Source organism: Sciurus carolinensis, chromosome 18 (genome assembly GCF_902686445.1).
Source record: "Sciurus carolinensis chromosome 18, mSciCar1.2, whole genome shotgun sequence".
Lineage (NCBI taxonomy): Eukaryota > Metazoa > Chordata > Mammalia > Rodentia > Sciuridae > Sciurus > Sciurus carolinensis.
Genome location: NC_062230.1, coordinates 30,855,043 through 30,869,044, shown reverse-complemented (window position 1 = coordinate 30,869,044; position 14,002 = coordinate 30,855,043). Strand labels below are relative to the sequence as shown.

The window sequence follows — 14,002 nt, the reverse complement described above, 5'->3', positions numbered from 1 at the left end:
GTCTGCACATTAAAAGAATATAATCCAGGAAGATAAAGGCTAAAAGAAAAACTGAGGCTGAGAAAGGACAGTACCTCTGATAAAACCACGGAGGAGCGGAGGTGCTTAATTTAGCTCTTGGCTACAAATGAGATATATTAAAAGCAGGCCCTTTTAAGGGAAAATATACCAAATTATTTTTTGAAATGCCTAATATAATCCATATGTCTTTTCTGTCCATGTATTTCCATAAAATGTGTGATGACTCTGTTCTGTGAAGACATGAATAAAAGAGAACCAAGAAAGTATTGTGAAGATAAAGGTCACATAGATTCATCTGTTTATTTTTCACCAATGTGACCTTTTATAAGCCGGTTTTTATAACTCTTCTCCAGCTTAAGTTTGGCATAGATGCAAAGAAAAAATTGAAAAAAGAGAAGCCTCTAAAATTCTGTGTTTTATGTTTATGAGGAAAGAATTATGCTATCCCTCCAGCTAAATTTCAGTATTTACCTGTACTCTGTTCCCCTCATTTGATGGAAGAAATTAAAAAAAAAAAAAAAAAACCTCTTGGGATAGTGAGACCTTTAACAGGTGGGTTTAGGTGACTGAATTTGACTAAGTACCTAATGAATGGTAACTTTGATTCTTAGTCAAACATTTATTATTTGAGCAGTTTGGGTTGCTGGTTTCAGATGCTCTGCTGCACCTTTCAGGGATTAAAAAGTGCGTTCCTGCAGCCTAAAGGAGTTCTGTCTTAACTTGCAGGGTTTACTTTCTCATATATGGAGGTTCCACAGAAGAGCAGCGCTATCTCACTGCTTTGAGGAAAGAAAAGGAAGCTTTTGAAAAACTCATAAGGTACTCCCTCAATGATCGCGTGGAAGTCGAGAGAACACTGAAGGCCCGTCACAGGCCAGGGACCTTGGGTGGGGGAAGATGCACCAGCCCTGGGTGGAAGAGAAGGGGGAGGATGCGGAGTAGGGTCCGGTCCAGTGTGTCCCCAGGCTGAGCCTCCTGCTTACTGCCCTTGCCTCCTCCCCTTCTCTCCCACTATCTCCACCGCTTTTCAGTGGTTCAGTAAATACAGCGCCAGTTGTATCCCCTACGTGGAAGGCTTCAGAGAAGAAGTTTTGTTTTGTTTTTGTTTTTGTTTTCAGACTTTGAAGTATTGGCACATACATAATGAGATATGTTAGGGATAGGATCCAAGCCTAAACCCAGAGTTCTTTTTGTTTCAAATGCACCTTATACACATGGCCTGAAGGTCATTTTAGACAGCATTTTTAGCACACTAGCATTTGGGCTGCACCCCCCAAAGGAGTCAGATGGGAAGTGTTCCACTTGTAGCAAAATGTTGGCACTCACAGTTTTGGAACATCGTGGATTTCAGATTTTCAGATTAGGGGTGCTTGACCTATATTAGGAAAATGATAAAGAAAACTTCTGCTTATAAAGAACTAGAAGAGGAAACATCCGAAATATTACTAAAACATTACTTCTTTAAGAAATATGTTCTCAGATCTCCCTCCTTCCCACCTTATACATAAGATTCCTCCTTTTCCATTAAATTGTGAGTCTTCTCCCCTCCTTGTGAAGTAGGCAGGTGGCTACTTTACCATTTACTGGGAAATAACTTTTATGACCCATCCAGTTCTGACCACCATCAGTAGAATCACTCCAGGGATTGTTTATCTAAACCCGTGTGTATGCTTTTGATAATCTGTAATGTGGAGATCTGTAACGTTCCAAATCCAAGTAAGAAATGTTTTCAGCTTAACATAAGGAAACTGTCTGTGAGATATTTACAAACTGGCTGGCTACCTCTTACCCCTGAAAGCTTTCTAGAAATCTGATGATCACCCTCCAGGAATGTTGTCATGGAAATTGCAGGTTGGTGTGGGAAGATGTGCCAGATGATCTCTAAGGGGCCTCAGAAGCCAGGGCCAAGCCTGGATCAGGTGTTATTGAGCTAACCCAGAGAGAGGCTGGACCAGGACAGACCACGGCCTGGATGAGTGGGGCAGGTCCGGACCTGGCTTCCGCCCCTCGGACACTGGCCGTGTACCAGTGGCAACAGGGGGCAAAAATTATTTTTTAGTGACAGCCTGCCAGGGCACTAGACAGGATTTCAAAATGGACAACCGTCGTGCCACACTGCCTCTGTGTTCTGGGTCGGAAAAGTCTCTGCCCTCCTAAAGTTCATCCTCTCGTACAATAGACCTTGACTCTAAATGACCATAAATAGTATAATAAATAGGGTTGAGAGCAAAGGTAAAAGAAAAGGTGTCGTGGGAGAGCGAATAGAGGGACCCACCCAGACCAGAAGCTGGTCGGGAGCAGCTGCAGGAGGCAGCGGTACTCACGCTGGTTCTCGAGAAAGCCGTGGGGTTGCCAGGCAGATGGGGTGGGAAGCGGGTCACGCTGAACAAAGGGTTCAGAAGTACAAGAGGCCCACTGAGGATCTGGGACTCCAGGGCACAGGACAGCATCGCAGCACTCTGTGGGAACCTGACTTAGGTGAATTTGTAAAGGTTTTCTCTGACGTGAGGAAGATGAGCATGGAAACTAGTCAGAAGGCTGCTGTAATTGCCAGGCGAAAGAAGGTGGCCTCCAGCCCTGGGTTAATGGAGAGGATGGGGCCGTTTTAAGAGAGATTTAAGGAGGTAGAATCAAAGAATTGGTGATGTGGGCCAGTACCTCCTACCCATTCTTTCAATCTTTTTTTTTTTTTTATTGTTTGTTCTATTTAGTTATACATGACAGCAGAATGCATTTTAATTCATTGAACACAAATGGAGTATAACTTTCCATTTCTCTGATTGTACATGATGTAGAGTCACACCTTTTGTGTAATTAAAACATCCTTTGCTTACATCATCTCTAATTAAAGTAATTGTTGCCAAATCACAAATGAACACCAAAAGCTAAAATATTCAGATTGGGTTATTGGTGTTCACCTCAGGGGTCCCCAGGACCACTCTCAGACTCACTGATTATCTAGAAGGATCCATATGATTCAGAAAAACTGTTATATTCATAGTAGGGTTTATTACAGCAAAAGGGTACAGATTAAATCAGCAAGGTAAAAGGCAGTTAGGTGACATCCAAGGAAACCAGACTTATGCTTCCAGGTGTCCCTGCCCTGGAGTCTCAGAGATGTGCTTGACTCTCCTGGCAGCCACGTGTGACCACTGGGGCAAGGCCTTGGCCACAGGGAAGCTCACAGAGCCTTGGTGTCCAGAGTTTTCACTGGGGCCCAGCCACATGGACAGGTACCAAGTGACTGACTTCAGCCACTCAGACCCCAGACCCCAGAGCAACACCAGACATTCACCATGGGCCACATTGTTAGCACAAACTGTCTAATCAAATGGTCACAGGGAGCACAAGGCCTCAGGCATATAAAAACCCTCTTACCAGGAGGAATATTCCAGGGCTCATCACTCATGGGCCAACGGCCAATCCCAAGGAGTCAGGCCCGTCCTGGAAGTGGGCAGTTTGAACCTCTCCCATCTCATGAATTAACCCTTTCCCTGCATAGCACTGTGGCCAGAGGAGCCTACACTGCCAGGCAGGTGTCATCTGAGGGGTGGGTTTTCTGTTCCAGCCCCTCATCATGTGGCTGCCTCTTCTCTGGGACATCAGGAACCTAATCAGAGAGGGGTACTTTCAGTAGATAGAGGTCAGGTAGTGGGGACCCCATGCCACTCCTGGTTTATCCTCAGCGACGACATGTAAGTTAGCCCCTGTACTAGGCCTCACCCAGCAGAACCTGGAACACGGGCTCCCCCACTTCAACCAATACGATGTTTCCACATTAGGTTTTACTCTAATTTTATTTAAGACCCAGCATAATTTTTTCTAAACCCTCAATGGCAATTGCTTGCTTGCTATGAATAAGATCTTCCATTTTACACAACAATCAGATGGTTCCGCTTTCTAGAATCTTAAGATATTTGCCTTCCCAGAAAACTGGGGTTATTCGAGAGGTGTTTGTTCAGAAAACAGCATTTGAAGTGCCACTCTGCCAAAAGAGCATTTACCCTTCTCCTGTACTTAGAAGAAAATTTAACGTGAGAATAAGACAATGTGCTTTTTGCCAAGGCCTCCATGGGTGGCATAAGAACAAAAGCAATACTCCTGTTTTACCAGAAAGGAATGAAAGGCGAACTGGCAGTGGAAGGATTGTTTGGCTGTGTTAAAGATGAGTAGGTTGCAGATGACAAAAGAGACTGCATTGCTAGGTATTCATAATAAAATGTTCCCTGGGTAGAAAACTGTAAGATACTCAGCGTACATCATCTTGAGGAGGTTGCTGCTTTTCAAAGGAAGTGATAAGACCACTTGAAATTTTACTGTTAGAAAATACAGTCACAAGATAGGTTAGCTCGAGGGCTTGAGTAAGTGCCCATTTGAAGAGAGACTTCTAATATAGCACCTCCTTCCTATATTAAAATATCATGCAAGCTGTTCATATGTCACTGAAAATATCAAAGGAAAAGGAGGAGCCCTCAGTACTTTAGGCAGAAGCAGGAGTCTGAATTTCCAAAGTGAGTCTATCACGTAGAGTAATCTGGATCGTTTTGCTAAATGGGAAGACGAGGAACCAAATGTGGATAATGGTGGCGAGTTCCTGTTAAGCAAATTCGAGTGACGGGTTAGGAAGACTTACCTTCCTCATATTTCAGGTTTCATTTCTGGGGTATATTTTTTCTCAGAAATGGAAACAGTCGTGGGATCATTGAAACCATCTTCATTTTTTAGTCTAAACCTGGATGTTTAGGGTTGAGGTCGACACATTATAAGGACCATACGGCAGCCCTGACAGCTGACACTGGTGCAGCAGTTATTCTGTGCCAGTTACCATTCAGAGCAACTTGCATATCTAATGCAATCCTCAGAACGGTCTTTTGAGGTGGGTTTCATTATTATGCCCATTTTACAGACGAAGAAATTGAGGCACAGAGCCATTAAATGACTTACCTACAGTCACACAGCCAGTAAGTGGCTTCGGATCCACATGACATGGAACAGGGACTGCACTCTAAACCCTGTGCAGTCCAGCCCATCACAGGTGACAGACCAATCAGGAAATGGGAATGCCCCACGTGTGAGTCATAGCTTAACTGGCAAAATAAGCAGAAATAAAGAGGAAAAAAAAGAACCAAAACAATGAACTTACTAATTTCTTATGTTAAAGAAAAAAATGTTTAAGAGCAAAACTTTTCTTGCCTGGTTAGCCCTTTGTCCTAGGCAGTGTAGTGGCTGTGGTAGAGCAGCAAGGCGTGGCCACCCGAGGCACTGCCAAGGTGAGGATGGTCCCGCAGGGAGAAGGAGGAAGAACACACAGCTAGAACCATCGTCTGCCCCCTCACCATCTATTTGTGCTGTACTTAGAATAACTTTGCATCTGTAGATGGTTTCAAATAGTACAGAATTTAAAATTACAGTTCCTGTTCTTTAGTGGTATTTTAAGCGGTATTCTGCTCTAAAACATCATTTGTCCAGAGTATTGAAGAATGGCTCCATCTGATTTCATTTCCTTTAGTCAGAAAATCTCTGCTTCCCCCGACCCTTGTTGAGGCTGGTCAGTACGGCCACGCCCCCGACCCTTGTTGACGCTGGTTAGTACTGACCATGCCCCCGACCCTTGTTGATGCTGGTTAGTACTGACCATGCCTCCGACCCTGGTTGAGGCTGGTCAGTACCGGCCATGCCCCCGACCCTTGTTGAGGCTGGTCAGTACCAGCCATGCCCCTTCTGCCTCATCTTACTCTGGTCTATCCTGCTGCAGTTGCTCGGTTCTGCAAGTTTTTCATAGCTTGCTTTGTTTCCTCGACTCACCGGCAAGCCCCGGGGGGGTTGGGGGAGGCCCAGCAATTCTGTCTCTCCTGTGATACCTGGCACAGATGGGACACTCAGTCCTTGCTGTTCCATGAGTTAATTATAGCATCCTTTACTGGTTTTGAAAAATTTGAGTACAGCAAACCTTGGCTACTCTGGCTGTGACTGTTGAGGAACGTGTCATGCTGTAGCTCTGAGTTGCAGGCCTTGCTTACAATTGTGATCTGCCAGATGTGAGCCACCTCGAAGTTAGGGGCTCCTGCATAATGGTGTCTGCATCCCCAGTGCCCAGCCCAGCACAAGAGGCACCACACAGTGGATACCTGAGTGAGTGACAGACACTACTGCAGAGGTTTACCCGAGGTGTTGATTTCCTGTTTCCATTTGGTTCTTGTATGAACCTGGACTTCCCTTTAAAATTGAGGGTGTTTAATGGGGCCACCACCCACCTGGAAATTTTTAAATCAAAGCCCTATCATATATGTATTTTTATTTCCTTAATAATTGATTTTTAACTTTCACTAGTTAATGACTACCCTGAAAATACATTTAAATGATTTATTTTTAAATGCTAGTAGCACATCAGCCTTACAAACAGCCTCAAGTAATCTCTAACATTTTTTTAACATGCGTGTTCATTGTCTCAAAATACTTGAATCTAGAAAAAAATATATATATAAATAGCTCTTTTTCATTTTTTTTTTTTAACTCTGGAGAATCAAGAAGCAACACCCAACCAAGAAATTCTCCCTGCTCCCTTTACCTGTCAAGGTGCGCTTGTGCATTTACTTCTGATGTATTTGTCGTATACTCTTTTACAGCTGTACAGTCGTGTGGATCATTTTAGATGTTAGAATTCTCCAAAGATTAAAATCTAGAATTTTAAAATCAATTCAAAAAAACGGTCAATGTTTCCTCCCCCAGGGAAAAGGCGAGCATGGTCATCCCAGAAGAAAGAGAAGGCCGAGATGACACCAACCTGGACCTAGCAAGAGGCACAGCGTCCACAAATGCTCCCGCGGACACCCGCAAAGCCGGTGAGCCCTGCCCTCTGCCAGGAACCCTGCTGCCAGGAGGCGGAAGCTCCAGAGTTGGTCTGCAGAACCTGGTTTTTCTCCACAAACTCCTAAAAACAGAGATAGGGCCAGGGAGAGGACATCTGTTCCCACACCCTGGTCTCAGTTCTGCCATTTAATAGCCACACATCTTCCCCAGAACAAGGCCACTGTGTCACCTGTAAAACAAGTCGGGTTGAGTCCCAGGCTCCCCAGCTTAGAAGCTGTTGTGTTCTAGTGTTGGATTTAAAGTCAGTTGGTTGAGACTCAGAATGCTCTTTTCCAAAGAAAGTTTGGTGGATGCTGATTAGGTTTTGATCTTAACCTAAAGAAGCCAGTTTGACCCTCAGCTGAAGGCAGTTTCTCCCTCCTTCCTCTGCCTCTCTCCTTAGGTGTTTACATAGGGATGTACTCTTTGCACATACATCCCAGGTGTCTGGCAATCTCATTGCTGTGCAGTGTTTGAACTGGCATGCCAACAAGGCCTGCAAAGGCCAAGTACACCATGATCCAGAAGTAACCATCTTCCATTCCCCAAATCCCCGTTTCCCCGTGACAGCAGCTGGTGGGTCTGGAAGTCCAGTGGGTGGTAGAGTGGTTGCCTAGCATGCACCAAGGCCCTGGGTTCCATCCCTATCCATCCCTAGCACCACAAAAAGAAAAAAGAAAAAAATTATAACCCATGAGAGCTTGGATTGGCCAAGCAGCATGAGAAAAGCAGTATAATTGAGTTGATTTAACTACTGGTGAGGTCAGGTCCAGTTATAGCACTGAGTCTCAGAATTTAGTAGACTTCAGAATAACCTCAAGTGCCTCTAGGACTATAGATTCACTGGCCTGCATTCATAGCAACTCTGATTCAGTGGATGTGGAATGGGATCAGCATCTCCTCTGGTGGAAGTGGTCCTTGGACCACGCTTTGGGAAACACTGCTTCAGAGCATCTAGGTCTTTTTTGAATAAGATTTTTAACAACTCATCAAGGTTGGTGACATTTCATGAAGGACTGCAGAGTGGAAGGCAATATGAGGAGGATATGTATGAGCATGTAGGTACCACACAGAAGTCTCTTTGTATAAGTCTGCCCTTTTGACTTCCATCCTTGAATTCTCTATATGAGTTTCCTTTTGCTGCTATAACAAATTACCACAGACTTCGTGGCTTAAACTAGCACACATTATTGTGTTACAGTTCTGCAGACAGGACAGAATTCCAGATTGGTTTCAGTAGGCTAAGATGAAGATCCAGCAGAGTTGTGTTCCTGCCAGAGGCTCCAGGAAAGAATCCATTTCCCTGTTTTTCCAATGCCTCGAAGCTGTCTGCATTCCTTAACTCATGGCCCCTTCCTCCAACTTCAATGCCACTACTGCAGTGTCTTCTCTCCCCTCTGACCTTCCTCCTTCCCTCTTTCACTTCTAAGGATGTAGGGGCCTACCCAGACAATCCAGGATAATTTCCCAATCTTAGGATGCTTAACTTAATCACATGTGCAGACTCCCTCTGGCCATGTCAAGTGTCTTATTTACAGGTTACAGATTGGGGCAAGGGCATCTTTGTGGGGGGCCATAGCTCTGCCTGCAATCCCCTCAATACCTAAAAGTGCAGCCCTTAACAGCAACATAGGCATCTCCTGGATTGTGTTAGAAACACAGTCTTAGACCCTTAAGTCCCAGCCCTACTTTTTACACGATCCCCAGTGACATGTGTGAACACAAGTGCATCAGAAGCTGTGTTCCTGTTTTTCTTGCTGTGTCCTCTTTTACCATCTCTGGAATCACTGAAATCATTACAGCGGCTCTAAGGCAGTTTACTCAGTGGGCATGCTAAGTGTCTAGCATGTAGCAGGTCCTGTCCTAGGACTTAGGAGTACATGCCCAGCACCATGTGGTGGACACAGCACAGTGAGGGCCCATGAAGGGAACCACCGAGTGCAAACCAAAGCAGATGTGTCTGTACTCCAGAGTCATTGCAAGTTAGGAATGACCCGTAGAGGCCTCTCCATTTGGTTTAGTTTAAGGGAATTTACCTCTGTTTTCTCTATAAATAAACTTTTTAGAAAAGATCGAAAAATGTGGAATAATGCCACATGGCATTATGTAACCATTCATCAGAGGTCAGCAACAGAAGCTTGGATTTTAAACTCTATCGTAGCTCCTCTGTTTCTCCCCAGTGACATTACTGAAAGGGCTACTTTTTTTGTAGGTGGCCAAGAACAGAATGGAGTGCCACAAAGCATAGTCGTGGACGTGCGTGAGTTTCGCAGTGAGCTGCCGTCTCTGATCCATCGCCGGGGCATCGACATTGAGCCCGTGACCCTGGAGGTTGGCGATTACATCCTGACACCAGAGATGTGCGTGGAGCGCAAGAGCATCAGTGACCTGATTGGCTCCTTGAACAACGGCCGCCTCTACAGCCAGTGCATCTCCATGTCCCGCTACTACAAGCGCCCGGTGCTGCTGATCGAGTTCGACCCTAGCAAGCCCTTCTCCCTCACGTCCCGCGGTGCCTTGTTTCAGGAGATCTCCAGCAACGACATTAGTTCCAAACTCACTCTCCTTACGCTTCACTTCCCAAGGCTGCGGCTTCTGTGGTGCCCCTCCCCTCATGCGACTGCGGAGTTGTTTGAGGAACTGAAACAAAATAAGCCGCAACCCGATGCGGCCACGGCCCTGGCCATCACAGCAGATTCCGAAACCCTCCCCGAGTCGGAGAAGTATAACCCTGGTCCCCAAGACTTCTTGTTAAAAATGCCAGGAGTGAATGCCAAAAACTGTCGCTCCTTGATGAACCACGTTAAGAACATCGCAGAATTAGCAACCCTGTCACTAGACAAGCTCACAGGCATCCTGGGTCACGCTGCGAACGCCAAGCAGCTTTATGACTTCATTCACACCGCTTACGCGGAAGTCGTGTCTAAAGGCAAGGCAAAAAAGTGAGCAGCGGCAGCATCTTGTCACCCCGGGACTGGCCCGGCCGCCCTTGCCAGCCACACTGGGTGGTCATTAATCATCTGCTCAGCGATTCCTTCTTTCCCAGTGCTGTTAATGGTTGTGTGTTCTGTCTCCAAGGTCGGTGCACCAGAAGCCAAGCTTCCTCTGCACGTTGGGCTTAGGTGTCTTTCTAACTGTCCCTTGCCCGTCTCTTTCCCCCGCTGCACAGTCCAGGTCAGGCCGAGTATATTCCACCTCTCCATGAGGAGTGTCAGGACCAGGCAGAGGTTCTGCTAGCGTTTGTAGAAGGCCATTTGGAAGCAAGCAGGCCTCTGTGTCTCGTGCACACAGTCGTGTTCTTACCTGCCGTCTACACGGGGCCCTCTGCGACCCTGAGAAGGAGCATCTCTGCCATTCCCAACCAGTTCTTTCCACCACATTTTCTTCAGCTTCATACTTCTTGGGGACTTCCTATTACTGCTCATTTAAGACAGTCACCTCTAAAGCTGGCTGACTGGTCCCCTAATCACCCAAATATATGTAGCACCTGCTGTAACTTGGTTATTCAAAACCAGTATTTTTAAGACATAAATGAATTACCTGTTTACAGAATTGAGTGGCATAGGTGAAGGAGCCCTTAGAATTCTCAGTTCTTGCACCTGTTCAACCTCCTAAATCCCAAAGATCTCCAAGCCCAAACGAATACTCACAGAGTCTTGTAAAGACTCCCACTCTTCCCACATCCCTTCGCTAGTCTAAGAAGCTCACAGCACGTCCTCCTGAAACACACGGTCCTCTGATTGCCCCTCCTCCCACTCCCGTATGAGGGTGTCTCCTTCCTTCCCTGGGTGAGCTCTCAAACACAAGCACATGAGCGACCCTCGGAGCTCTTAAGACTTGGTTTTCTTTCCTGTTGAGATAAGAGGATTGTAGATAAACGGAAGATCAAAGCATAGAACATATAAAGCTCAAATGAAATGTATAAAGAGACCAATCTCATTCTAAATCTCCTCCTGATTGACTTAGGTCTACTTTTTACAGAAGTGTGCATGCAAGGTCTCCATAGCATCTCTGCTGTTTTTAAACTTTGATATTTAAACATTATCAACTTAGCTATTATTCACTGTTTAGTCATGAGCAGCTGGTTTTCTATCTCAAGAGCTGCTGTAGGCATCAGTTCCGCTGCCCATGTCATCGGGTTTAACATTTGATCAGTGTTAGCTCCGTCCTAGTTGGTCATGGTGAACCAAGACAGTGGACCTTATAACAGAAACGTGTCTTCTCTCTTAACAAAAGCATTTACTGAACCTCTTATATTGGCATCTTGATTCCTTGGTACTTAAAAGTACCTCTGTCCCTCATTGTCCATGGAGACTTGGTTCCAGTACCCTCCTGTGGTACCAGATCTGTGGATGCTCACATCCCTCCTACAAAACAGTGTACAACCTGTGCACATCCTGTGTGTATTTTAAACCATCTCTAGATTATCTAAAATATTGAATACAATGTAAATGCTGGGTAAGTAGTTGTTAGACTGTTTTGTTTAGAGAATAATGACAAGGGGGAAAAAAGTCTATATGCATTCAGTACAAATGCAGTTCTGTTTTGGTTTTTTCCCAGAACTTTTTCAATCCTCAGTTAAATCCACGGATGCAGAACCCTTGGTGCAGAATGTGGGTTTTGAACTCCATACAGGGTACTTCAGGAAAGAATTGAGGGGTATATCAAGAGCCAGTTTGATTACCATAGGACTCTGTAAGGTGGTGTGGAGAAGAGAAAGGAAACAGGTGAAATAAAGATTCGAGCAACTAATTTTGTCCCAGTGATAAAAATGTACCCTCCAGGGTAGGGAACAAACCCATTGAATGATTACAACATTAGTGCTAGCATTCATTTCTGTATTTATTATTCTATGGAAGAGTTCAAGCAGAGTGTATTGTCCTTTAAAACAGACATACCACTTCACATGATAATGGTTATTATCCATGAAGTGCAAGGCTTCACCCTATTTTGCACTTCAGCTTGGAGTATATAATTCCACCTGCCTTTTATTGTTGTTTCATGACCTAAAACAAAAATCTTAACAGCATGTTCCATGATGGGGGGTTTCATTCCAAGTTAAGTGTTCAAAACTAAACTCTTCTGAGAGCTACCACATTAAGCAATCCTTGTCATCTAATACAACATGGGTAACAGTCTCAACTGTATTTATTTCCAGTGTCCCTCAGCTCTCAAAATCTGCTGTCTGCTGTTGTACCTGTGGGACATGAAGACAGGTGCATCGTCTCACGTATGTTTGAATTTTGACCAGTAATTTCTAATGAACTTTAAATGGTCATTATAGGTGAAGGACTCTCCATGTTACTCACCCAACTAAATAAGTGTATTTTAATATATTTCCAGTTGTGGAAAACTTTCAAAACATCCATCAAATATTTACTTTTCTCAAATTTTTTTTTATAAATTTTTACAAAGAATCTTTGATAAAGGAGCTAGCGATGCATGCCATTGCAAAACTAAAGTATTACTTTATTTTCTAGCAGCATTTTACTACTTTTGCCCTTTTCCTTCAAACTAGCAAACATCCAATATACTGATGAATTCATGCATAGGTTGTTCAAAACCTTTTTTAAAAGCCAGATCATCTTCATTGTTCTATTTTAAAAATTTGAACACATGAAATATTGTGAGAAGTCATTTTGAGTTTTCTTTGTTTAAATCATAGTACATCTCTTTGATTTTCCTTAAAATTATATGGGAAGAAATCATTTTTCATAGTGACCATAAATATTGTCCTTTAGGTAGAAAGTCAGTTTATTAAGTCTGAGGCTTAGTAGATGGGGTGTCTACTAAGAATGCAGTTTCCCGGCTCAGGAGGACCTGAAGATAATTGTCTCATCCACCAATTCATCAGGACATGAAGGGGTAAATCCAGGTTTGGTGGTGGTGGGTAACACAGGAGTCACCAGGGGGCCTTCAGTAGGAAAACCTTCCCTGAAGCAAATCTGGAGAAGTGGCTGGGGGAGGGAGACAGGCATTATTGTCCTTTGCTCTTGTTTTTCAAGCACAATTTGATTTTTTTTTTTTTTTTTTTGCTCAGAGAACTTTAGGGAAATTCTCCTTTGTCTTCAGTTTAACCTAGAAGTGGACCCTGAAAAACCAACATGTTAGGAAAATTCTTTTCTCAGCCTCAAGTAGATTCAAATGTAACCAGGCTTCGAAATGAGTTGTCACTGGGCTGTATTTGCTTCATAGCTATTTCCTGTCCGATCCTGAACTTCAGCACTTCATGACCCACCTTTTTAGCAGCCTTTACCACTGTACAAGTGTTTTTTAATTTATGGTTGTGTAAGTCAGTATCTTGATGGGAGGGAGGTGAAACTGAAATATATCTGTCACTGAGGGGTGTGTGTGTGTGTGTGTATGTGTGTGTGTGACAAAATGTATATTTATTCAACATTCTTCTTGGTCAGTATCTTACAGACAAAGCAAAAATAATGTGTAGTGAAAGGGCATATATTGCCAGCAACATGTTAGTAAATATTTAAAAGTCAGAGGATCTTTTCTTTTTCATTACTCAAAATAAATGATTAAAGCTGAACATTGGTGAACTGCTCACTGCCTCTGCTGTTTGACTTGCTGGTGATCCACTTTCTACGCCATCAATATACTTTTCTATGGGTTATTTTTCCCCCTTCCTGCTTTTCATTCTGCTGCAATCTCCTAAACCAAGGCAAGGAGGAAGTATTCTCCTTTTGAAAATACTCGATTCTTTGGTGTGCAGTGATTGCGCAGTAAACACGTTTCTGGGACATCTTAAGGAAGGTTAATTTCCTGCCACACCCGCCCACATAGATAGTTGTTCCTTTGACATCAAAATTGGAAGAGAATTGTCCCTTTGACACACCTGGAGTTCATTGTGATTTTTTTAAGCAAGTTTAATTATTAGTTTACAAATTGACTCGTCTCAATGATTTAATTATTCTTGATTTTGCTTTAAAATGTAGATCCATGTCCCTTTTTAATGAGATGTGGGACAGGTTATTAATCCAAATGTTAAAATGTCTGAATAAAGATTTTGGCAGCCTAATGAACCTTTTCTTAGTAGTAATGGGACTTGCATTTATTAAGCATTTATGCATTATCTCACTTAATCCTCATAACAAAACCATAATGATATTATTCAATCCTG

The 14,002-nt window shown here is 43.7% G+C and overlaps 1 protein-coding gene across 1 annotated transcript in view; it reads left to right on the top strand.

Annotated features, from left to right (window-relative positions):
• Ercc4 (ERCC excision repair 4, endonuclease catalytic subunit) overlaps positions 1-13,762 on the top strand; it is a 29,599-nt gene extending 15,837 nt beyond the window's left edge. Inside the window, exons 9-11 of the mRNA XM_047533897.1 lie at positions 748-840; positions 6,751-6,863; positions 9,083-13,762. Coding sequence (XP_047389853.1) covers positions 748-840; positions 6,751-6,863; positions 9,083-9,816 — 940 coding nt within the window. The 3' untranslated portion in view covers positions 9,817-13,762. The remainder of the gene's footprint in view (positions 1-747; positions 841-6,750; positions 6,864-9,082) is intronic.
• Positions 13,763-14,002: the final 240 nt, after the last annotated feature.